The 24634-nt window shown below is 34.6% G+C and overlaps 6 protein-coding genes across 9 annotated transcripts in view; 3 read left to right on the top strand and 3 right to left on the bottom strand.

Annotated features, from left to right (window-relative positions):
- The window catches only part of RhoGEF2 (Rho guanine nucleotide exchange factor 2), a 244303-nt gene extending 242765 nt beyond the window's left edge, over positions 1-1538 (bottom strand). The window contains exon 1 of the mRNA XM_073077703.1: positions 1259-1538. The gene's annotated coding sequence lies outside the window, so the exon portion shown is untranslated. The remainder of the gene's footprint in view (positions 1-1258) is intronic.
- A 1477-nt stretch (positions 1539-3015) lies between these two features.
- On the top strand, positions 3016-5551 carry LOC140745789 (uncharacterized). Of its 3 annotated transcripts, none has more exons than XM_073077696.1 (2): positions 3016-3444; positions 3826-5551. In XM_073077696.1, exons 1-2 carry the CDS (start codon positions 3253-3255, stop codon positions 5017-5019), a joined length of 1386 nt encoding a protein of 461 aa, XP_072933797.1. In that variant the 5' UTR covers positions 3016-3252; the 3' UTR covers positions 5020-5551. The 3 variants fall into 3 exon arrangements, with proteins under 3 accessions (XP_072933797.1, XP_072933799.1, XP_072933798.1); XM_073077698.1 differs by lacking the exon at positions 3016-3444 and adding an exon at positions 3516-3676; XM_073077697.1 differs by lacking the exon at positions 3016-3444 and adding an exon at positions 3517-3680.
- A 37-nt stretch (positions 5552-5588) lies between these two features.
- On the bottom strand, positions 5589-7658 carry LOC140745791 (uncharacterized). The gene is made up of 2 exons (XM_073077699.1): positions 7347-7658; positions 5589-7105 (listed from the first exon to the last, which is right to left on the bottom strand). Exons 1-2 carry the CDS (start codon positions 7530-7532, stop codon positions 5915-5917), a joined length of 1377 nt encoding a protein of 458 aa, XP_072933800.1. The 5' UTR covers positions 7533-7658; the 3' UTR covers positions 5589-5914.
- Positions 7659-7945: 287 nt separating this feature from the next.
- Positions 7946-12593, top strand: LOC140745786 (uncharacterized). Its single transcript, XM_073077690.1, has 2 exons — positions 7946-8167; positions 8886-12593. Exon 2 carries the CDS (start codon positions 8886-8888, stop codon positions 12384-12386), a length of 3501 nt encoding a protein of 1166 aa, XP_072933791.1. The 5' UTR covers positions 7946-8167; the 3' UTR covers positions 12387-12593.
- A 3550-nt stretch (positions 12594-16143) lies between these two features.
- LOC140745742 (uncharacterized) lies at positions 16144-18787 on the bottom strand. The gene is made up of 4 exons (XM_073077636.1): positions 18699-18787; positions 17716-17905; positions 17386-17586; positions 16144-16800 (listed from the first exon to the last, which is right to left on the bottom strand). Exons 1-4 carry the CDS (start codon positions 18767-18769, stop codon positions 16144-16146), a joined length of 1119 nt encoding a protein of 372 aa, XP_072933737.1. The 5' UTR covers positions 18770-18787.
- A 432-nt stretch (positions 18788-19219) lies between these two features.
- LOC140745787 (uncharacterized) lies at positions 19220-24093 on the top strand. Of its 2 annotated transcripts, none has more exons than XM_073077692.1 (2): positions 19220-19320; positions 20617-24093. In XM_073077692.1, the coding sequence occupies exon 2, from the start codon at positions 20617-20619 to the stop codon at positions 23830-23832; it is 3216 nt and encodes a 1071-aa protein (XP_072933793.1). In that variant the 5' UTR covers positions 19220-19320; the 3' UTR covers positions 23833-24093. The 2 variants fall into 2 exon arrangements, with proteins under 2 accessions (XP_072933793.1, XP_072933794.1); XM_073077693.1 differs by lacking the exon at positions 19220-19320 and adding an exon at positions 20509-20530.
- Positions 24094-24634: the final 541 nt, after the last annotated feature.

The raw sequence follows: 24634 nt of genomic DNA, 5'->3' as shown, positions 1-24634 counted from the left end.
TATTATACTTTTTTGGATCATTCATCTGGATGTGTGTGTATGACTTTCAATCTCCACTGACATTCATGCCATGAAACTATGACCATTCATTTATACTCCCCCAAAAATACATATAACAATTTAATTGTAAATAATTATCTTTCTAATCATTAAGTATTCTGTTACTTTGCTACTCCTGAGAAATTAATTAGAATGTCTTGGATAAGTATAAGCAGTTATTATCAAATGAAAGTAGACTTAAAAATCATATTTATGACAGTTCTTGATAGTTTATTTAATATGATATGTAACATAGAATATGAGTGCAATGTTTATTGAATGAAAATCATTAAATAATCTAAGTAAGAGTATACAGGGTGAATTTTTCAAATACTATACCAGTTGTGTGTTATCGAAGTTAAAGATTAGGATAGCACTAAAAGTTGAGTAAATAAGTATTATTCATAACATGTCTAATTATAATAACAAAATGTAATCTCCTAACCTGAAGGTTAATGAGAGGGATTTGTACCAAAATGGCAAGATAAAGTCATATTTGGATCATAGTTGTAAGTGATCATAATAAACATAAGTTGCGGGCATGAATGAGACAATGTTCCACTCTTACCCAAAACAATAGCATTAGCAATTATGATTGTTTACGATAACTTTACCAACCCATTGAATTCTATTAGTACATGAGGTAATTCTTTGCCACACAGATAGTGTAGCGGTGACCTAATCTACTTACATCCTTTGATAACAGCATTATTAATTTAGTTTGGGCGTTCCAGGCGTGTAGGGCCGTGCTAGGCACTAATGTCTCACCGTCTCCCGCGACACACGTGTGTGCCAAGCTTCGAATAGTGAAAATAAGTCTAATCAATCCTAAAATACGCTAAAATGATGTCACGGGTCACGGCACGCTACCTAGCCTACCTACGCGCCTTATGTCACGGTCTAACTTCGGTCAGAGTAGTCGCCACCGAACCACTACCGCCGACACCTCGGACAGTCTACGAATCTATAATTTCGTAATAACTCGCTTACCAAAACAATAATACGCGGCATACTTTCCTTTACGGATAGGGAGTGACACAACTCCGCATACCTAGCACCTATCTCGCTCGCGCGTACGTGAATAACGCGAAAAGGAGCGTGACGAAGCGACCTGTCAAAACTTTACGAATTCACAAAAGTATTTACACGCATTCACAAAAACAAAACTATTTTAAAGTTACTTTTGAGAATGAAACAGGGCGGCGTCGCTGCCACTTACCGTGGTCAAGTTAACATAAATCCAAAACAGATGGCTGGGGGATGTTTTTCGCGAAAACAAGACACAAAACACTCACAAAACCTCCTTTTTGTATCGAGGTAAACACAATGTTAACACTATTGTGAACACAGCATGCACTGACACAGGGCACTGCGGGGAACGCGGCACTTGCACAATAATGTTTATTTACAATGATGACCGCTCGACTTAACACATATTTCACGGGACGTCTGTCGCAGTCCAACGAGTTGCAGCCATTTTGCTTGCTGTCGAAGGAGTGAAAGAGATAGCTATTAAATAAAGGGTTCATCACAATCTCACAGATTTGGTAATGTTACCACTACATTCCTGTTTACCTGTGAAATGGATTGTAAAGTATCTAATATATTTTAATAACATTATTATAAACAATCATAATATAAATTTATACATCTTTAATTTAATTTAATAATAGGAATTTATATTTTTATAAATAGTTGAACACAGATTCCTCAAACTAAAATAAGTCATAGACTATTCTGACGTATATCTAAGATCTATCTGTCAGAATCTAAAATCAACATCGCTGTGCACAATAGCGCGAATTTTTGTTGGATTTAAAATTATGTGGTAAAATTTAATTATTATTTATTTTTATTGGCATGAAAAAATCTTAAAAGTACAAAATGATATATCCTTACTCGTTTATTGTTTGTGTTTTATTTGTGATTACGGTAAGCATACGTTAAGATTCTAATATGTATAACACAATTTCTTTCGGAGACTTTTTAAAGTCCTTTTCCCTTTATCATTTTTGTTATTACATGTAAGTACCTAATTTATTTAGTTGTGCATTTCAGTTCCTTGGAAATATAAATGTTTGTGTAAGTATGCCAATAGAGCTAGAAGAAAGAAATGAGACAAAAGGTTAGTTCATAAACGTTGCTCTAATAATTTAATAATTTTAATAATCAGCTTCTGGAAATCTTAAACCATAGAGTATTATTATATACAGGGTATCTTAAACACTTGAACTTAGGCTCCGTTCACACCAGACGTACTAGCATTCGCAGGGTGAGTAGGCATTATATGAGCTTGAAATTATAATTATACTGAAATACGACTGCGTCTAAGTGTACGACAGATGTAGTATTGTAGTGGAGTATTGTCGTATCAGTGTGATTAAAAGTTAAATAATAATGGAAAAGCAGGAAAAGTCGCGGGCTGACAATTTTTAGTTTGTAGGCGACCTTATGCTCTTTTGCAATATCATTTTTAAGGTAGCTTATTTTGTTTTTTAATGATTTTTAACGGCAATAATAAAGGTACATATTCTTTTTCCAGATTTTCCCCTCGACTTAATACAAGTAGTCAGTGATGCAAGTAATGTGTTTGGAAATGTTGTCGGTAAAATGATTGCTAAGAAACGTTTACTGGGAATGGATAATTGGTTTTGGTAGTTTTAAACTTGTAACGTGTAACTTGTAACGTGTGTGTTTAAGAAAATAATTGTTGTTAAATAAAATATGTTATTCATTAAATCAAAATGTATTTTTGGTAGCAGTCCTAGAACATTTTACTTATGAGATACCTGTACTATGTCTACAAAAAAACTAAAGCCTTATTTATTTTAACGTTTTTTTAATTTTTAGGTTTCTTGCTTCGGTTCCTATTAGTGACCAAAGGTTTTCTTTGCTATAAACCTTAGTTTGTCTATGGTTCGAGGTCGCTTGTCTTAAAACAGAATAAATCATTTCATATATTTAATCAAAATTATTTGAAGAACAGATATAATTGTTTACAATAAGAGCGAAATAATTAAGATTCAAGTGAAGTTTATAAATTATATATCGAAAATATTTAATTTCCATTTTTCGCCATTTTGACTATGACAATTTGACATGGCGTTCCTAGCGAGGATATTTTTGTGAAATTGTTGAACGAAAATTTCTGAAAGCCCGCGTATATTTTGATTACATTGAAGTTTATTTTTTCGAGATATTTTATTAATCATCATGATTGATCAAACTGAGTTTAATATTCTTGTAAGCAATATTTTGAATGCAAAACGCTACAGTAATTGTAGGTTATGTTTGAAGAATATTAAAAATCAGTATGTACGTCTGGACGATTTGGTTTGTGTAGACAATGTAACCCAGGACTATACATCGCTATCTGATATACTTGCAAAAATGCTGGGCGAAGATGTAAGTAGATCAAAGTATTATATTTTCTAAATAAGTAAAATTTCTTGGCCAACCTGATTGAGGATTAATCGTAATACGAAATAATAGCATCTTATGAACCGTTAGATAGACATTTGAAATTTTTAGTGTACAAACCTATAGCTACTATAAAAGTTTAAAATAGAAGATGATTCCTATACAAGAACCTGTATTTTTTTAGTTTATCTATTGCGCCGTAATAGGTCGACACTTAGTAGGTGATTGTGTCCATTGTAATGAAACCTATAGTATTAGCATTGGTTGTAGAATCTATTTGATTTCCCTCATTCTTTAGTCTAAACTTTAAACCAAGCATTGCCTAATAATATTCATAATTTTATCATACTCCTCCATATGTTTCAGATGGACATAATTCCTGGTATTGAAGCATTGTGTATAAGCTGTGTGGAAAGTGCGTTACAAGCTAGAAAATTCTTTGAAGCCTCCAGAAGTTCGACTGAAGTTCTGAATAAGATATTTGATAACATAACAGATATATTCTCCACTGACATAGACATCGGTAATAAGGACCAAGCTTTATATGTTAATATTGAGGATTTAGAGACAAATGTTATTAGAGTCGAAAATAATCCAAAGAAAATCAATGATGAGGAATACCCGTTTAAATGTGAAGAATGCATTGATTGGTTCGAAACATACTTAGAGCTGAAAGCCCACAATCTAAAATGCCACGGAAATTTTACTTGTGAAAAATGTCTAGATGTTTTTCCATCTGAATCAGAGTTACGCCTTCACATAACATCCAATCATAAATTTGAATGTCCAGAGTGCTCACAATTCCGGAATTCAGAAGAGAGTTTGATGAAACATCAAAATAGAGTACACAATATACATGTGTGCAAGGAATGTGGAAAATCTTTCAGAGGTTTAGACAAGTTACATATTCATGAAGCTAAGCATTCGTCAAAGTACAAATGTCCTAAATGTGAGAAAAAGTATACAACAAAGGAATACTTTGTTCGACATGTTAAATTATGCCTTGTGGATAAGATAGACCCACATCCCATAAGAAGTAATTATGTAAGAAATTATACATGTGAAAAATGTGAGAAGTCTTACAGCACGCCAGGTGGATTGAGGGTGCACATTAGATTTGCTCACGAGAATGCAAAGCCACACGTTTGCCCTGAATGTGGAAAGGAGTTTACAGCTCCAAGTTACTTGAAGATCCACATGATAAAACATTCTGGTGAAAAGAACTTCAAATGTGATATATGTAAGAGTAGATTTGTTACAAAGGAAGCTCTCTTGTATCACACGAGACGGCACACAGGAGAAAAACCGTACAGCTGCAAAATCTGTAACGAAACATTTGTAAATGCTTCGGCGAGAGCTGAACACATAAAATTCAGACATGTTGGTCCTACATTAATGTGTGAAATATGCTCTAGAAAATTCGTCACTAGTCACTTCCTAAAACAACACATCAGCAGGCATCATGACCCAAGTAGTAAGTTGTATTACGGCAGGAACATGATCCCACCGAACATGCCCGGAGAACAGAACATGAGAATAAAAGTTGAGCCACAGAAATGACATTTACAAGAACAAGATGATATGCTTGTTACAGTTGAAACTACTATAGCAGCTTACAAGCTTTAAAAAACATTTTTAAGAGTGGTAGGACCCTTTGTGATTTGTCTCCAGAGGTGCCAACTCCACACCTATTTCTGCCTTATTTTAACAGCAGTATTAAAGTGCTGCTGTATTTTGGTTTGAAGGGTGTATTAAGCAAGATATACTTGTATAAGTTACATGAGGTGTTCCAACTTAGTCCTTAATGAATAACATATCTTTTTGTTATTCCTGCAATACAAAGGCATGGATTTACAAATGAAACAGAAACAAGTACTCTTTGTATAATACATGTGTGATACCACTTGAAATAATAAATAACCATAGTGATCAGCTATTTCTGTCCATAAATCGGGTATATACTTTATTTCAATATGATTTTCCACAAATGTAATATCTATATTTTTAACATAGTTATTTAATATTACTTAGGATATATGTATAGCTTAGATAGTTTTATATTTTCACTAGCTAGGACTGCTGAAAAAGATCAATATGTAATTGTGTATATACAATAAAACTATTAAGAGTAAAATTGGTCTATTTATTTCACTGTAGTAAATTATTTTGACATATTATATTATTATTAATAATAAGCACCACTTTGGGTTATGATCTATGATGCATCAATGATGGAAGCCCATATCCTTTATATTAAATGTAATTATAGTAGATTACTAAATTGAAGATTATTAAAAGCAAACTTTCCTTTAAAGGATACAGTCCTTTTTTGCAATATTTACTTGTAATTATTGTTATAATCCAAGTATGTGTAAGTTTGATTATTTCATGTATGTATATACAGATTGGGAGCCTCTGTTTCAGCATAAATTTAATAACACAAGTTTTTATTGTGTCAAGGGCCATCATCATTGATATAAAGTTTACTATGTGGATTGTAATGCCTCTGTACATGTTTCCGTAACTGATGGCCGGTCACAAATTTCACATGGCACACTTTACACTCTTGTGTGGGTCCAAAGTGCTTTCTCCTCTTGTGTTCAGTCCTTCTGGATGCCGAAAGGAAGCTCTCATTGCACAGATCACAAGGAAATGGACGTTCTCCTGTATGCAGCCTTATGTGGTACACCAGGGCAGCTTGTGAGACAAATCTTCCACCACACTGATCACAATGGAAATTCTTCTCCTTTGTGTGTGTTACTATATGGTTGTTTAATTTACTCAGAGCATCAAACTTTTTCCCGCACCATTTGCATGGCAATGCCTCCCCGAAGCCATGAAAGATTTTCAAGTGAGACCGTATACCATTCTTTCCCCGATAGCCTTTTTTGCATATATCACAGAAGAAGTTTGGCTTTTTCTCTTTGACTCCACATATCTTGACATGACACTTGAAGGTGTATTTGGTGGAGAATTTCTTCTTGCATCTCGGACATGTGTTAGGTTCATGGATATTCATATGCGTCCTCATATCTGTCACTGATGGGAACTGCAACTTACAAATCTTACAAGTGGCTGTGATATGTGATATTCGTTTATGAATCCTTAGTACTCTCTCAGTACTGAACATTTTTGGACATTTTGGACATGGCAATTTTTTTGGATAGTGAACCCTCTCTGCATGGTCCTGTAATTGGAATTTGCTGGAAAAGTTTTTGGGGCACATTGTGCAACGATTCTCCAAGTTTGTGTGAAGTTTTAAGTGTTTTGCGAGGCATAGGCGAGAGGAGAACTTTTTACCGCACTCCTCACAAATCTTATTTATGTTAATCTTTTTAATTTTTGAATAGTTTCGTCTGCTCTTCATTATATCTTTGATTCTTGCAAGAGCTGTTTTCTTACTTCTAACAGTGCAATTTTTTCGGCTAGTGAATAATATGTTATCATTTTTGTTTATCATTAGATATATACTTTTGACGTTAGGACCAATTTTTTCAGACTGTGATAAACTCTCAGAGAGACGAGTTAAAACATTATTCCAGGCATTCACGGAGAATTGGAATAGTTTGCGAAATAAGTAGCCATTAATTGTATTTGTAGCACAGTCCACACACAACACTTGTGGTAGATGTGGCTCTGATGATACCTGAAATAAATAAATTCATTTGTAAAAAGAGATTACAAACAAAAGGTCACACTTTGGTCAAAATGATATATCCACATACACTTTAAGTATCACATGATAAATGTGGCAAAATTTTGAAAAATATATTAAGTAAAATACAAGAGCTCATGAACAGTGGCTAAATAATCAACGGGGCGGAGGTCTGCTCAGTGCACATTTGCCAATTTTAGCGACCGCTCTTATAAACAAAATCAACACTTACACCAAGTTCAAGAAACATATTAGTGATTGTAACAGTATCGTCACAATACGGCGTCTTCACCTTAACGCCGTCGTCCATAGCAATTTCCTTCGTCTCGGTGGAACCAAAGCACAGCCTACAGACATGAGCAGTCTCTCCACTTAAATATTTCAATGCAGATAACACTAATTTATCGTCGAAAAACATTATTGTACTAAACTGAACAAAGATTTAATATGTTTTTTTAAATTATCATAATACGCTAACTACTAAACAATTTGAACGAAAATATTGCTTGGATCGGAAGGAGACAGTTTTTATAACTTATAGATGTCATAATGACATTGTCACTTTGAAGTTTTTATTTTTTAAACAGAAATTAAAAACAGCTTTCTGCAATAATTCAAAACGTAGAGCCTAATTAAAGTAAAAAATGATATTCTTGAAGCTTTATTTTGGTAGCTGTTGATTATGTAACATGTATATAAAAATTATACTATTTTGAATATTGGAAAGGGTATAATATACAGACACGAATAATAATTTTATATTCTTTTTCACGATTGGTAAACAATAAATATATTATACAGTTGCTCTTTAGAAACATTACGGAATGCATTCAAGGTCATTCTTGTTTTTTGCATCATGGAAGCGATTTGGCTTTTCGTGTAATTTTAATCTGCAACAGGTTATTTTTGATTTGCCGGTGCAAGTATAAGTAGGGAGGGAGGGCTCTTCGCGTATATACTTAGCTTGTTCAGTTTATTGATCTGTGAGGTTAAAGATAAGGCATTTATCGTATGTATAATTAACCTAGATAATAGGGAGGGGCAGAAAACAAGGTAAGTCTAATATTACACTTTTAGTTTACGTGTAATGCAATAATAATAATCGCTTTACTAAGCCACTAAGGTACTGTTATCTACTTCATTACCTAAAAATCTCATTGCATTTTTTTGCAGTAATATATTTATCTAACGATATTTAGCACGTACTTGTTACCTGACTGTGATGATATCAGAGCGGAATGTTTATAAAGTATAAAAATAAACGATCAAAATAATAGGCTCTAAGAAACTTTTAACAACAGATTTACATTTTTTTAATGCAAAAAAGTCGATTTTGTACATAGAAAGAACTATAATGCGAACTACAGGCAGGTGTCGCATCCCACGCAGGTTTCAAGTTATCGCATAAGTTGTATGAGGGTTGTATTTCAGTAAGAAACTTTTTTTGTAATAATCCTAAAACGATCACCTTTTTTAAATATTATTTGCCAAAATTTTTAACCTATTGCTTGTTTTGCATGGATAATCAAGGTAACTTATTAGTCTTGTGCTTTAAGCTGTAAGTAAGTACTATTATTCACTTTAAAATGTTTTTATTAATAATAATTTAGATTTTAGAATAACTGAATTCTTCGTAATAATGTGTCCCTTATATTTGTATTATTTTTAAATAACATAAACATAAATACATAAACGATGAAATACTTGATGAAAATTGAAAATTTAACATTTGTCTCATGTGTAAGTTACCTTTTTATATTTTTATTTCCAGATGGCTGACATCTTACCATTGACCTTGGTTGGACACACCTTAGGGGAAAGGCTTCATTCCCTGAATTCCACGGTGAATAACGCATACCAACAAAACATACCACTCCAGTCTGTGCTGGATCAACCTGAAGTGAGCCCTATAGATAGGATTTTTAAAATCGAGCTAGCCTCGAAGTATAAAGATGTTGAATATATCATCAAAAATCTAAAGGATAAGGATATGTTATATGTCAGCAGAGCATTAAAAAGTCATTGGCTTCTGCAACCTGAATATAGCCACATTATCAACCCTCTTTATCTTGAAAGCCACTTATACCCAGAGATGACTACAACTGCAGTCAACAAAATGAAAAACTATATAGAATTAAACCTGAAAGATCCCAAAAGATGTCTAGAGTTCTATGAATATTACAAAAGTAATTTCGATGTAGCCATCAAATTTCTTTGGCACTGCTCCAAAGATGTCATTACAGATCAATTTGCAAGCATGATAGATAGATTAACACCAAAACATTTGAGAATATTGTGCGAGGCGTGCCCGATAGTGGCCAAACTGTACTTCGACGGCTTACAAAACAACGAGCCCGCGTACGTTCGATACATAAAAAGCAAAGAAAAGTATCACAATAGTATTATGAGTGTTCTCAAAGTAGATGGTAATCTCTTCCTTGACTTAATTGAAAAATATTTCGATAAAACTTCATTTAAACCATTTAATCCTGCGATTACAAGATACATTATGAAGAATTATAAAAATAGGTATTTTACCAAGCCCGAGTTATATACAGCTTGGTTCCTACATAATAAAACCCAAGCGGCGTTTCTAAACAGTGACGAAATAAAAGATATCGTATTCAGACTAGCCCGTGCGAAATATCTTGGATTGTCATTTAAGTATAAGAATGTGGAACCGTTCCTTAAACGTTTGTGTGTAAAGGAAAGGGAGTCAATTAAAAAGCAAATCTTTGTTGATAAATCTTTTGGAAGCGAGATTGATACTTGGCCTTACCCTCCGCCCGAACATATGACGTTACATGAACCCGTTTATGACCTGTTCGACGATATAGAACATAATGCATATGAATATGAACAACCATCACCTAATTGGCCTACAATGCTTAGGAAACGCAAAGTTCTTAAACGGTCAATGTGTCGTAGCGAACAATATATCATGGAGCAGTGCATGAGCCACAAAAGCACTTTGGACACATTATACGATCGTTATCGTTTCATGAATTTTGACAAAGTATTTTTTGAGTTTAGAAAGCTTTTGTTAATTGAGGGTACAATAGAAGGGAGAAGGAGCATGATTCTCGTTCTCGTGAGCAAGGCTGGGAGTAACGAAACAAAGTTGAAACAGTTATTAAACTTCTTAGTGGACCGACACAGCAACGAGGCAGAAAATCTACGAGATGCAGTTGCTCGATCGATGGTGAAACGCGCATTTGCTTGGCGGCTCCAGGCTGAAACGTGGGAGCTCTTGTTGAAATGGGCGAACACTTCCGTACATGAAATATTACATGCAACTATCCTGCGTCACCTATTAGCAGATTCTGCATGTCCCCAAACTGTTCTTGAAGCTTATCTCCGGGACTTTTCTGATCTGACTGATTATTCTCTCAATGGTGATGAAAAAGTGATAGTTGCAAAACGATTACCCGCTCTTTTGATAACTGCTAATGAACCGAACAAATTTTTAGACACACTTAAAGCTTATAATCTTCGCGTCAATACCATACCCGGAGCGGAGGAGATGCTTATCAGTGCCGCGCGTGAAGACGAGACTACACTACGACGTGTTTACCAGTTGAGGATTGCTCGACAGCATTTACTCGTTGAGTCATTTAAGATTAACCAGACTGACGCTACGTACATGAACGCTTTGAAACACGATGTGTCAGTATTGGCGAACGGCGAAAGTTTTATCACCTTGTTATCGAAGGAGAAGTCAAATCACGATCGTTTTTTACGTTCGTTAGTTTTGTACTTTTCAGAGCCTGATGGACTTTCAGTTCAACATCTTAACGCATTAGAGAAAGCTATTAGTGAGAATTGCCGCGTGTCATTTGCACGTCCATTCGCATTTCTATTAAACGCCAGTAATAAATCATTGGAGGACTATATTACCAAAACTGACGGCAAGACAGAAATTACACAAAAAAAGTTCGCAGCAGCTCTAAGAGCCAACGCTCTTGTCGCTAGACCACTAATCGACATAGATGTTATTGATTGGCGTGTGATTGGAGCGAAATTCGTTTCTAATAAAGTGCTAGTATGCAGCGATAAAGACGTAGACAAGTATATTCAGAAGTGTTTGAAGTGGAAGAAAACTATGCCGGTAGCCTTGCGTCTTTCACCGAGAATTGGTTCTCTGCATGAAATGCTTCTTACTGTCATCGAGGCGAGACCTACGAAGGCTGTAAAGTTTGTTCTCGCTGACCTCCGCAAAGGCGCTGTCGATCCTTATAATTGGAAACAAATTAAACCTATCATACTAAACCTTGATGTTAATAAAACTTCAATGCAATATGTACGTCATATTCTTGGCGATGTAAGTTTGGAGACAAACATTGAAGCTGAATACTGGACGACCGTGTTTAGGGTATTCCTCAAAGCGAACGAATGGGAAGCTATGCCGATGCTCTGTAAGATAGAAAATGCCCTCACGGACGTAGAAGACGATTCGCTTAATGATATTATATTAAATTTTATACGTGACAAACTGAACAAAGATATCATAACAGACGAACAAAATTTAAGTTCTATTTGCTTGTATTTTCGTGTCATTGCAAAATATTTGCTTATATCTCAAAGTGAAGAAGAACAAAAGGCCAAGATTAAAAATGTTTGTGATCCGTTCTTCGATAAAATAGAAATGATTTACAAAGAACTGCAAGATAAATCTAAGTTAATCGAGTGCTTGGATGATTTCTTATTCGCAATGAAATACACTAAAGCATTTTTGAACAACAAATATGTGTCTTGCATACCGATGTTCCAGCGAATTTTTGAGCGAATGGGTCGTATCTTACCGCGGGAGAAATATTTCGAGAAATATGTGTACATGCATTTAACAATGTTGTATTGTAGGTCGATACGACAAGTTATGAAACAGAAGCCAGAAGTGTTGGACAAACCGAAGCGTCAACACGACGGAGCGAGAGCAGTTGGGTTCGTTTTTGGAAAATACATTAGCATCGAATTACAAGATTTAGTGAAGAATTACTTCGAATCGATCATAGAATTCTATCAGAGCGGTCTTGTAGGATATATTAGTTCATATTTTGGGTGTAATAGCGGTGTAACGAAGCTTGTGTTGTCGATGATAAGAGGTCTTATGGTTGGTGGTTGCGAGTCTCAGCTGTTAGCGCAACACGTGTTTGCAGCTCGCGGCAACGACGCTCCGCAGGAGGAAAGACAAGAGATCCTGAAATTACTGAAAGAAGCAGATAATGAAGAAATGAAGTTCTTTTTGTACGAGCATCTTTTTAATTCTTACTAAAAGTTATTAATTGTTATATTTAATATGTATTTTTCGTTGTAACCTGTGATAAGTATTTAATATAACTATTACTTCTCTTTGTTCAACGCTTCTATATCTATAAATTCTTCTAGCTTCTCTTGCACTTGCCTAACTCGTTCTGAAAAAGATTTACTAAGCATTTATACATGTATCATTTTTTTAAAGAAATAAATTTGCTAATAAAAATATTTGTTTTATTTTATAATTATTTTAGTTAAAACATATTGTTGTTCCATTGAAAAACCTCCTCTAGCTAATGTTTAAAAAAATATTTTAATTTTGAAATGTCACTTGTTATGATTTAATACTTATTAGTTAATGTAATCCTGAGGTCTAACTTGGAACACACCATTTATGTATCCCTTACCACACATTACCTCAGAACACAGCAGATCTACACTGCTGATACAAAGCAGAATATGAGTGACATTTGTTGTATATATGAGGTACTGGCAGCAACTCTTTGGCAAGTGTCAGACGTCAGTTATGATTTGAATATATAAACTGGTTTGAACAATATAAAACGCGTTTTTCTCAACATAGATATTGTATTAATTAATTACAAGTCTAAGATATAACAACATTAGTGCCTGTGGAGTTGAACCACAAAGCGTTCTTTTTATATCACTGGCCACTGCAAATACTAAGTTCCTCGGCCAGTTCAACTCTTCTACCAGAGAGCAGTATTTCTTTCAGAACTGGATCGGCAGCCATCTGAAAAATACAATTTTATTATTTACGGTTTCGAGTAATTTATCAATTTTCATTGAATCAAAGTCAAAGACGGAAAGAGCTTAAGAAATAGTTTTTTTAAGTGGCAATGTTCACATTATTACAAATGAGAAAGTTGAGTACCAAGCTTCATGTCTTTATTTTACACAAATGGTGGGTATCCTCGATTCTCGCGGCAAGAGTGAGACCTCTGACTGCCCAATGTGGGAAGGGCCAAAGTTGCACGCCATTTCGTGCACACGCGCCAGTATTAACGGACGCCCTTTTAACAGAATCAACACTTACACCAAAATCAAGAAACAAATTAGTAATTATAACAGTATCGTCACAATTACGGCATTTTCACCTCAAAGCCACTTAAATATTTTAATGCCGATAACACTGACTTATCGTCGAACAACATTATTGTACTAAACTGAATAAAGACTTAATAAGTTTTGATTATATAAATTAACAAAGCAAACTACTGTAACTAAATAATTTGAACGAATTACGGAAATTTTACTCGGAAGGAGGCAGTTTTATCACTTATATGCACAGAATACCTATACTGATTAATTACTAAATATTACTGATATTCTCCCATAGACGTAGAATTTTTTCGCTACTACTGCCTACGTCAGTAGGATAATATATCTATGGTAAAATGTATGTCATAACGACATTGTCAATTTGAAGTTGTTATTTTTTATAGGATATAAAAACAGATAAACAAAATGTAGAGCTTAATTAAAATAAATAATAATATTTTTAAAGCCTTTTTAGTAGCTGTTGCTATAAAAAAATAATACTATTTTGTATATTGGAAAGGGTAGGTATGTATTTATAATTTTCCTCACGATTGGTAAATAATAAATATAGATGCTCTGTAGAAACACTACGGAATACATTCAAGGTTATTCTTGTTTTTTGCTTCATGGAAGCGATTTGTTGTTTCTATAATTTTAATCTGCAATTTTGATTCACCTGTGCAAGTATAAGTACGGAGGCAGGGCTCTTCGCGTATATACCATGAAGTTATAGGTAAATATGGAGAACACACTTCGAATACCTACTTGAAGCAAAACCTATGTATCACCATCTCGCTCTCTGTGGGCAGACCCTCTCTGTCTAAGTAGGGTAACCTTTATTTATTTTTTCCAGGACATAGCTATAATTGTTGCTGTCCATTTATAGGTTTACAATAATATTTATATAATTATCTATATCTCATTATTACTAAGACCGAGCCCCTAAAGATTATAATATAGATCATGATAATTATGCATGCATATAGTAAATTATGAAAGAAGCTGTTTGTTAAAGTGTGAAAGTTTAGATGTTTCTGGGTTTGTAAATTTGGCTGTTTGTCATTAGTCTAATCACGCAGAAAGTGCTGGGTCGACATGGACAGAATTTTTCGCGGAAATAAATCATGACCAGGACATAGGTTTAGTTACCGCGGCAATACGAAATGAATGACTGAGATCTGTGCGGGCGCGAGAAATAGACATCATTGTACACATCATTTTACAACAACTGGTACTAAGAGACCAACCCAGAAATTGCGAAAAAGAAATCAGATGTTTCGTTAATTTTGTTGAATAATGTAACATAATAAACAGCTATTTTTTTTACAAATTTCTGGGTTAGTCAGTGTTAAGGAGCAGGAGTGGTAAGGAGGGTGTTAAGGTGTTTTTTAACTCGTGTGCTATTTTTAATATTACGTATATATATTATACGGGAATATAATAGGAACGGCAATATATAAAAAAAAACAAAAACACTTTCCAAATTAAAATCATATATTATATATTTTTTTATTTATTATAAATGACTAAATATGATTGTTCTGTGTAGTTTCTGTCTCTTACCACGTAAATCTCGGAAAATATTTTCTTTGTGGCTCTTTAAGTGAGCACGTATACGCATTAAAAAAAACGAATGAGCTAATTTATTTATTTATTTATTTTAGACACAACAACAGCATAACATACAAACATTCATATAAGTAACATTCACAAGATATAGGCCAGTATGCATGCCACTTACTGGAGTGTACAACAATCGCCAAATTTGAGACATGTTATTGAGAAAAAAAAAGTAGTAAACACATATTAAGTAGATACATATGAAAAAAACAAAAATAAAATATACATGGCTTACTCAGGACAGAGAAGAGAGATGAGCCTCTTTTTAAAGTTGAGAATAGTGTCGTGAAAAATATCAATATTTACGTTCTTAGTTGATAATCGGTTGTACTCAGCGCATACGCGAGAAATCGGAGAGTTTTTGAGGATATTTGTCCTGCTCCTGGGAATATAGAAGATATTCTTAATGTAATTACGCGGATATCTGCAAGGGATGTTAATACTTATGTTGCTAAGCAGATTATTGCAGACTAAATCACCAGACAAAAGCTTTTTAAGGAAACACACATCAAGCAATAAACGGCGATTATAGAGCGACATCATTCCGAAGTGCTTTAGTCGAAGGTCATAAGTGGCCATATGGGAGATTCCAGTTGAATGGAAAGCTAGGTGTCTTGTAAACGAACGTTGTAAAGCTTCGATTCGCTGAGAATGAGTTTCGTATTGGGGATTCCAAATTACTGATGCATATTCAAGTTTACTTCTGACCAGTGCGTTATATAATATTATTTTGGTTTTAGGTAGTATACATTCTTTTGTATTTCTTTTCAGGAACCCTAACATTTTTGCTGCTTGCCTAACGGTTGAATCAAGGTGTGCTTTAAATCTTAATTGTTTGTCCATTATTATGCCCAAGTCGCGGATCTCACTTACTTCCGTTAATTTGTCAGTGTTTAGTTTGTACGTCGCTGATATATTGTTTACTTTTCGGGTAAATTTTATATGATACGTTTTTTTGGTGTTTATAGTCATAATGTTCTCATTGCACCATTCATTGATTCTATCGAGGTCACTTTGGATAAGGTTGGCATCGTTAATTGATGTAACTGTTCTGTATATTTTTAGGTCATCAGCAAAAAGAGAGTATCTAGAGTTCAGAATGACAGAAGTAATATAACTAATTGTTTAACTATCTTAGTTTCATGCAAATCATTACATTGAATGGAGTCCGTGATCGGATGGTTAAACATTTCCTGCAACAGAGGAGTAAAATATTGTGATACGACATTGATTAATTTGTTTTCTATGTTATTTTCTCCAAGTTGGCCCATCAATTTAGCTCGTTGAAAAACAACAACATTTTTTAAATGTATTTTTTCAGGCAATTTTACTTGTTCTTTTAAATATTCGAGTACTTCAGATAAGAAACCAACATTACAGTTGAATCGAGACAAAGATCTTCGTATCGTTTCTACATGAGGCAAAGATGTATGTTTTCTTAAAAAATCGTAAGCGAAGGCTTTCACTTCTTCACTATAACGAATACCATGTGGATTTCTCTGTGGCTTTTTGAACTCCTTACAGATATCAGCAAATCGCCCTTGGATAATATTTTCAATTTCTGACTGACGCGTATACTTTTTAATAGTTGCTATTAAGGAAGACATATCCTGAATTTTTTGAGTTTGACGCGTCACTTTCTGCTTCAGAATTTTAGTTTTTCTCTGAAGTATTTTTTCTTTATTAGATTTTATTTTCGCTTGTACGCCCCTACAAATCATCGCAGGAACGTGGTCTTCACTGCTGCTGACCTAAGAAAACAAGAAGACTTTGTGAAATCAGCACTATATGTTTATAATCCAGTTGATTGTTTTATTTAAATATTTAATAAATAATAGTTGTGCCGCGCGGTTATAGGGTTATAGTAGCGGTGCAATGCGGTATTGCTCCACTCCTAAAAGTCACAGCATGTTCTATCTCCTTAAAGAATTCAGTTGGCAAAAAAACTTCTCCGACAAATAATGTCGGATTAGAAAATTATTATAAATTTTCAAATAAAATAAAAAATATTTGCTCTTCAACTTTGTAATACTCGTATATTTATTTAAAAGAGCAACCCTTCATGAGTAAGGAGGACTGACGCGCCAAACACATAGGGGCCTATCCATTAGCAAAAACAAATGATACAGTAAACATGAAGAAACGACTTCATGAGTAGGCAGAATTAACCGTCAAAAAAGGAGCTTCATGCTTATTGTTATAGTGACGGTTACCACATCGCAGTCGGCGTTAACGAGTTTAGGTATATGTGGTATTTAAAACGATTCATAATAATATATTATGTAATACATATAAATGGTATGTATTTAATATTAAGTAAAGGAAAGAGAACTTACAGTTAACTTGTTAAGATTGCTTATATTTCCAAGAACTTCCCGACACTGTATTTTACTGAAATGGTCTTCAACATTGCAGCCAGCACTTTTAACTCCCATTTCCTTATGTGGAGAATTACTTTTATAAATAGTAGAACTAGTGCTTGGTACAGCCAAAGCAGCTGTTGGCACCATAGACTCTTCATGTAATGTACTTGATGTCTGAAAATTATAATATGATTATGTATTTTACAAAATGTTGCCTTTTGTCATAATTATATTTGAACTACCATTATTTATAAATACTTATGTATATGTAATATAGGTAATTAAATTAAGTGACATTTTTACCTTGACTGGTGATATTATTTGTTGATTTAATAATATAGTAGGAACTGCTGTTGATTTTAATCGTCTTGTTTTTAAATCATAATCTGTTTCTTGAAAATGCAAATTGCAAATCCTTGCGCTTTTATAGAACTTCATTTTCAATGGTACAATGGATAGCCACAATTTTCTTCGAGTATCATTTTGAGGAAATCTAAAAAATAAAATATTTATGGTTTTAATGTTAACTTATTAACATATCAGAATAGTTATAAATAAAAATTTAATAAAAAGTAATATAAATAGTTATAATAATATATCAATCCAGTCTAACCGGATGCAGCTGAATTGCATGGAGCGAATGCCTATCTGATCTCCACAACCCAGTAACTGGATAATACGATGCCCCTTGATAAGACTGGTTGTTAGACTTTTGGGCTTCTAACGACCCATAATGACTGGCAAAGATCCACGATTTACAGCCGGGAGCCCGAGACCTACGGCTTAACGTGCTTGCCGAGGCCCGGAGGATTCTCGGTATGTAAAGATGGTCATGGTCACCCATCCACGGACGAACATCGGCAAGCGTAGCTTAACCTGATGGATCGACCCGTGTGGCTGGTATTACTTAGCCACGAGCTCCTTATTATGTAATAAATTCAATATTATCTAAAAAAATAGTCTGCCTTAAGAATGGAGAAGAGTGTATGCAATAACTAAGTAACCTAGATAATTAGTTAAAACTGTTAAGGTCCTACGGTCTACGGAAAGTCCCAGATATATCCTCATTATGGTCACACTACTGCAATACTTCGTCATGTAAACAAAATAAATTAACTTCCAAAAAATCAATGAAATTCAATGTAAATGTATTTGATCTTGACATAGTTATCTTTTACAATTATTTTGAAAACACTGGTTAATCGATTTAGGAGGAAATTATGTGAAAATACAAAGAAATATGTTTACAATGATTCGATGTCAGAAATCAGGGTTTAAACACTTACGCGTGAAATTTTATATCACCATTTGGACACCACGTACTATCGTAACCACTCACAACACAACTTTGCACCATTTTTATTAACTATAACAATGTTTATTAAACGAAAAATCTCAAACCAAGCTATGAACCGAAAAGTAAACAACCGCCATATTGCACTATTTATTTTGGCACATAGGGCCAATGTTGCCACATTACCGAATCCTTAAGAAATGGGATTATAATTCGTTGAATTGCCAACCCAGATATGCATACGTGACCTACGATTTTGGGATTTTCAATTGAACTAATCATAGTTCAAGTATTTATTTAAAGGTAAAATATTTGACAGTGTTTAACTTCTGGTTAGGCTAGTGTGGTGACTAATTCTAAGAATTTTCTAGGAGATTTAAAGAAGAAGATAGCAATACTATAGTCCACACTAGAAAGAGAGGTCGGCCCACAGAAAGCGGGATGGAGATACGTAGGTATTTGCCTCAAGATTTTGTTCTAAGTCTGGCCTCCATATTTACCTATAACTTTATGGTATATACTTAGCTTTTTCAGCTTATTGATCTGTGAGGTTAAAGATAAGGCATTTCTCGAATTTAGTTAAACTTAGATAATAGGGAGTGGCAGAAAATAAGGTAAGTCTAATACTACTTTTAGTTTACATGTAATGCAATAGTAATGTTCTCTTTACTAAGAATGATTGTATATTTAGGTACTTAATGTTCTCTACTCCATTACCGGCCTCTCGATCGAGGGGTCCGAGGTTCAAATCCCAGGCACCTCTGATTTTTCAAAGTTATGTGCGTATTCGAAATTAATTATCACTTGCTAAACGGTGAAGGAAAACATCGTGAGGAAACCTGCATACCTGAGATATTTATAAAAAAAAAATCTCGAAGGTATGTGAAGTCTACCAATACGCACTTGGCCAGCGCGGTAGACTATGGCCTAATCCTTCTCATTCTGAGAGGAGACCCGTGCCCAGCAGTGGGACAGTAATGGGTTGATGATGATGATGATGACTCCATTACCTAAAAATCAAATTGCATTATTTTTAACAGTAATATAATTAGGTACCTATTTAATGATATTTATAGTACTATAACTTGAGAACTGACCGTGATGATATCATAGTGGAATGTTTGCAATGTATGAAAAAAAAAGATTATCAAAAATCGAATAGGCTCTAACTAAGAGATTGTCAAGAAACACTTCAACTCTTTATAAATGCAAAAAAGGTCGATTTTTACATAAAAAAAAAACTAACGTGAACTACGGACAGGTGTCGCGTTATCACGCATGGTTTGTAAGTCAGTATAAAATTAATTAATTTGTAATAACGCCACAACGATCAATAATAATTACTATTATAATAATTATTATTATACTTACATTTATGAACTATTTGCTATTTTTTCTAACCTACTGCTTGCTTTGCATGGATAATCGAGCTAACTTGTTAGTCTTGTGCTTTAAGCTGTACTGTTATTTGCTTTAAAAATGTTTTTGAAAATAAGAAAATCTCTAAATAAAGAATTCAGTAATTCTAAAATGTTAATTTTAGAATTACTGAATTCTTTATAGTAATATTCACTACACATTATAGTAATATTTATAGTAATATTCACTTTATAATTGTATCATTTTTAAATCACTAAACAGTAATACACAGATGATAAAATACTTGATAAAAATAAGCACATTCATGTGTGCTTTTAAAGCTCTATAAGTATCAATTGCTTCGAAGAACAGCAATATTGGACTTTTGCTGCAGAGCTAGAGCTATCTGGGATCTATTTATTTACCTTATAAAAATCGATATCATAAGAGTATTTCATAATATTTGTTAAGTGCTGTTTTGTTTTGAACAGTCTTCATCGTTGGACTTTGTCTCATACTTGTAAATTACCATTTTATATTTTTCTTTCCAGATGGCTGACATCTTACCTTTGACCTTGGTTGGACACACCTTAGGGGAAAGGCTGCATTCCCTAAATTCCACGGTGAATAACGCATACCAACAAAACATACCACTCCAGTCCGTGTTGGATCAACCTGAATTGAGCCCTATAGATAGGATTTTTAAAATCGAGCTAGCCTCCAAGCATAAAGATGTTGAATATATCATCAAAAATCTAAAGGATAAAGATATGTTATATGTCAGCAGAGCATTAAAAAGTCATTGGCTTCTGCAACCTGAATATAGCCACATTATCAACCCTCTTTATCTTGAAAGCCACTTATACCCAGAGATGACTACAACTGCAGTCAACAAAATGAAAAACTATATAGAACTAAACCTGAAAGATCCCGAAAGATGTCTAGAGTTCTACAAGTACTACAAAAGCAATTTCGATGTAGCCATCAAATTTCTTTGGCACTGCTCCAAAGATGTTATTACAGATCAATTTGTTAGCACGATGGATAAATTAACACCAAAATATTTGAGAATATTGTGCGAGGCGTGTCCGCAAGTGGCCAAACTATACTTCGACGGCTTAAAAAACAGTAAGGCAGCGTACGTTCGTTATATAAAAAGCAATGTCAAGTATCACAATAGTATCATGAGTGTCCTGAAAGCAGACGGTAATCTTTTTCTTGATTTAATTGAAAAATATTTCGATAAAAATTTACTTAAACCATTTAATCCTTCGATTACTAGATACATAATGAAGAATTATAAAAATAGGTATTTGACCAAGCCCGAGTTATATACAGCGTGGTTCCTACATAATAAAACCCAAGCGACGTTTTTAAATTGTGACGAAATAAAAGATATCGTATTCAGACTAGCCCGTGCGAAATATCTTGGTTTGTCGTTTAAGTATAAGAATGCTGAACCGTTCCTCAAACGTTTGTGTGTACAGGAAAGGGAGTCAATTAAGAAGCAAATCTTTGTTGATAAATCTTTCGGAAGCGAGATTGATACTTGGCCTTACCCTCCCCCCGAACGTCTGAAGTTACATGAACCCGTTTATGACCCGTTCGACGATGTAGGACATGATGAACAGCCTTCAGCGAATTGGCGTTCAATGCTTAAGAAACGCAAATTCACCAAAAGTGGAATGTGTCATATGGAGATGTGCATGAGCCATAAAAGCACTTTGGACACATTATACGATCGTTATCGTTTCATGAATTTTGACAAAGTATTTTTTGAGTTTAGAAAGCTATTGCTAATTGAGGGTACAATAGAAGGGAGAAGGAGCATGATTCTCGTTCTCGTGAGCAAGGCTGGGAGTAACGAAACAAAATTGAAACAGTTATTAAACTTCTTAGTGGACCGACACAGCAACGAGGCAGAAAATCTACGAGATGCAGTTGCTCGGTCGATGGTGAAACGCGCATTTGCTTGGCGGCTCCAGGCTGAAACGTGGGAGCTCTTGTTGAAATGGGCGAACACTTCCGTACGTGAAATATTACATGCAACTATCCTGCGTCACCTACTAGCAGATTCTGCGTGTCCCCAAACTGATCTTGAAGCTTATCTCCGGGACTTTTCTGACCTGACTGAGTATTCTCTCAACGGTGATGAAAAAGTGATAGTTGCAAAACGATTACCCGCTCTTTTGATAACTGCGAATGAACCGAACAAATTTTTAGACACACTTAAAGCTTATAATCTTCGTGTCAATACCATACCCGGAGCGGAGGAGATGCTTATCAGTGCCGCGCGTGAAGACGAGACTACACTACGACGTGTTTACCAGTTGAGGATTGCTCGAAAGCATTTACTCGTTGAGTCATTTAAGATTAACCAGACGGACGCTGCTTACATGAACGCTTTGAAACACGATGTGTCAGTATTGGCGAACGGCGAAAGTTTTATCACCTTGTTATCGAAGGAGAAGTCAAATCACGATCGTTTTCTACGTTCGTTAGTTTTGTACTTTTCTGACCCTGATGGACTTTCAGTTCAACATCTTAACGCATTAGATAAGGCTATTAGCGAGAATTGCCGCGTGTCATTTGCACGTCCGTTCGCATTTCTAGTAAATGCCAGTAATAAATCATTGGAAGATTATATTACCAAAACTGACGGCAAGACAGGAATTACACAAAAGAAGTTCGCAGCAGCTCTAAGGGCCAACGCTCTTATCGCTAGACCACAAATTGACATTGATGTGATTGATTGGCGTGTGATTGGAGCCAAATTCATTTCCAATAAAGTGCTAGTATGCAGCGATAAAGACGTAGACAAGTATATTCAGAAGTGTTTGAAGTGGAAGAAAACTATGCCGGTAGCCTTGCGTCTTTCACCGAGAATTGATTCTCTGCACGAGGTGCTTCTTACTGTCATCGAGGCGAGACCTACGAAGGCTGTAAAATTTGTTCTCGCTGAGCTCCGCAAAGGCGCTGTTGACACTTATAATTGGAAACAAATTAAACTAATCATACTAAAACTTGATCTTACTAAAACTTCAATGCAATATGTACGTCGTATTCTTGGCGATTTAAGTTTGGAGACAAACATTGATGCTGAATACTGGACGACCGTCTTTAAGGTATTCCTTAAAGCGAACGAAGAGGAAGCTATGCCGATGCTCTGTAAGATAGAAAATGCCCTCACGGACGTAGAAGACGATTCGCTTAATGATATTATATTAAATTTTATACGTGACAAACTGAACAAAGATATCATAACAGACGAACAAAATTTAAGTTCTATTTGCTTGTATTTTCGTGTCATTGCAAAATATTTGCTTATATCTCAAAGTGAAGAAGAACAAAAGGCCAAGATTAAAAATGTTTGTGATCCGTTCTTCGATAAAATAGAAATGATTTACAAAGAATTGCAAGATAAATCTAAGTTAATCGAGTGCTTGGATGATTTCTTATTCGCAATGAAATACACTAAAGCGTTTTTGAACAACAAATATGTGTCTTGCATACCGATGTTCCAGCGAATTTTGGAGCGAATGGGTCGTATCTTACCGCGGGAGAAATATTTCGAGAAATACGTGTACATGCATTTAACAATGTTGTATTGTAGGTCGATACGACAAGTTATGAAACAGAAGCCAGAAGTGTTGCACAAACCGATGCGTCAAGACGAAGGAACGAGAGCAGTTGGGTTCGTTTTTGGAAAATACATTAGCATCGAATTACGAGATTTAGTGAAGAATTACTTCAAATCGATCATATAATTCTATCAGAGCGGTCTTGTAGGATACTTTAGTTCATATTTTGGCTATAATAGCGGTGTAACGAAGCTTGTGTTGTCGATGATAAGAGGTCTTATGGTTGGTGGTTGCGAGTCTCAGCTGTTAGCGCAACACGTGTTCGCAGCTCGCGGCAACGACGCTCCGCAGGAGGAAAGACAAGAGATCCTGAAATTACTGAAAGAAGCAGATAATGAAGAAATGAAGTTCTTTTTGTACGAGCATCTTTTTAATTCTTACTAAATGTTATTAAGTTTTGATGTATTTTTTGTTTGTTACCTGTGATTAGTATTTATTTTTACAAAGCTTTCTTAACTTATTACGTGTAGTTTAAATCTTTCAACTAAATTTTTAGCTATTTACACCATATCCGGGGAAATCAATAGCTACGAATATTATTTTTCTCATCACATAGACAGTCTGTGCAGTATGCTGCCTAAAAATGCGAATTCACAGAAAAAAATACACGCATGGTAGTGTGTCAACCAAGTACTAAAAAAAAAGAACTGGTGTTACAGCACCGCGTGTTACAAATTACACGAATGAATTGAAGCTACTTTTGACCTCAATAAGTCTGTCTATTTAAGCTACATGACATTACGTACACATTTAAATGGTTTATTTAAAATATTAATTAGACAAGTATAGTCCGCGTAAAACTGCTAGTCCGCTCTGAATATAGAAATGAATGACTACACTTGCTCGCAACAACTTCAGAGCAGACTAGCAGTTTGCCGCGGACCATACTTTTTTGAAAATTTCCGTTTCTATAATATGATTTTTAGAT

This window comes from Epargyreus clarus, unplaced genomic scaffold (assembly GCF_041222505.1).
Source record: "Epargyreus clarus isolate Ecla_fem2 unplaced genomic scaffold, WU_Ecla_fem_2.2 ptg000011l, whole genome shotgun sequence".
Taxonomy (NCBI): domain Eukaryota; kingdom Metazoa; phylum Arthropoda; class Insecta; order Lepidoptera; family Hesperiidae; genus Epargyreus; species Epargyreus clarus.
The sequence above is the reverse complement of the archived record's forward strand: the minus strand, read 5'-3'. Positions and strand labels throughout refer to the sequence as shown.

Bases quoted from the DNA above. Each gene is read 5' to 3' on its own strand.
- LOC140745789 (XM_073077696.1), top strand. From the start codon at position 3,253: ATGATTGATCAAACTGAGTTTAATATTCTTGTAAGCAATATTTTGAAT. The intron at 3,445-3,825 runs GTAAGTAGATCA...CATATGTTTCAG, and splicing joins CAAAAATGCTGGGCGAAGAT to ATGGACATAATTCCTGGTAT.
- LOC140745791 (XM_073077699.1), bottom strand. From the start codon at position 7,532: ATGTTTTTCGACGATAAATTAGTGTTATCTGCATTGAAATATTTAAGT. The intron at 7,106-7,346 runs GTAAGTGTTGAT...TATTTATTTCAG, and splicing joins ATATGTTTCTTGAACTTGGT to GTATCATCAGAGCCACATCT.
- LOC140745786 (XM_073077690.1), top strand. From the start codon at position 8,886: ATGGCTGACATCTTACCATTGACCTTGGTTGGACACACCTTAGGGGAA.
- LOC140745742 (XM_073077636.1), bottom strand. From the start codon at position 18,769: ATGGTGCAAAGTTGTGTTGTGAGTGGTTACGATAGTACGTGGTGTCCA. The intron at 17,587-17,715 runs GTAAAAATGTCA...TATAATTTTCAG, and splicing joins AAATAATATCACCAGTCAAG to ACATCAAGTACATTACATGA. The intron at 16,801-17,385 runs GTAAGTTCTCTT...TTGTTTTCTTAG, and splicing joins GCAATCTTAACAAGTTAACT to GTCAGCAGCAGTGAAGACCA.
- LOC140745787 (XM_073077692.1), top strand. From the start codon at position 20,617: ATGGCTGACATCTTACCTTTGACCTTGGTTGGACACACCTTAGGGGAA.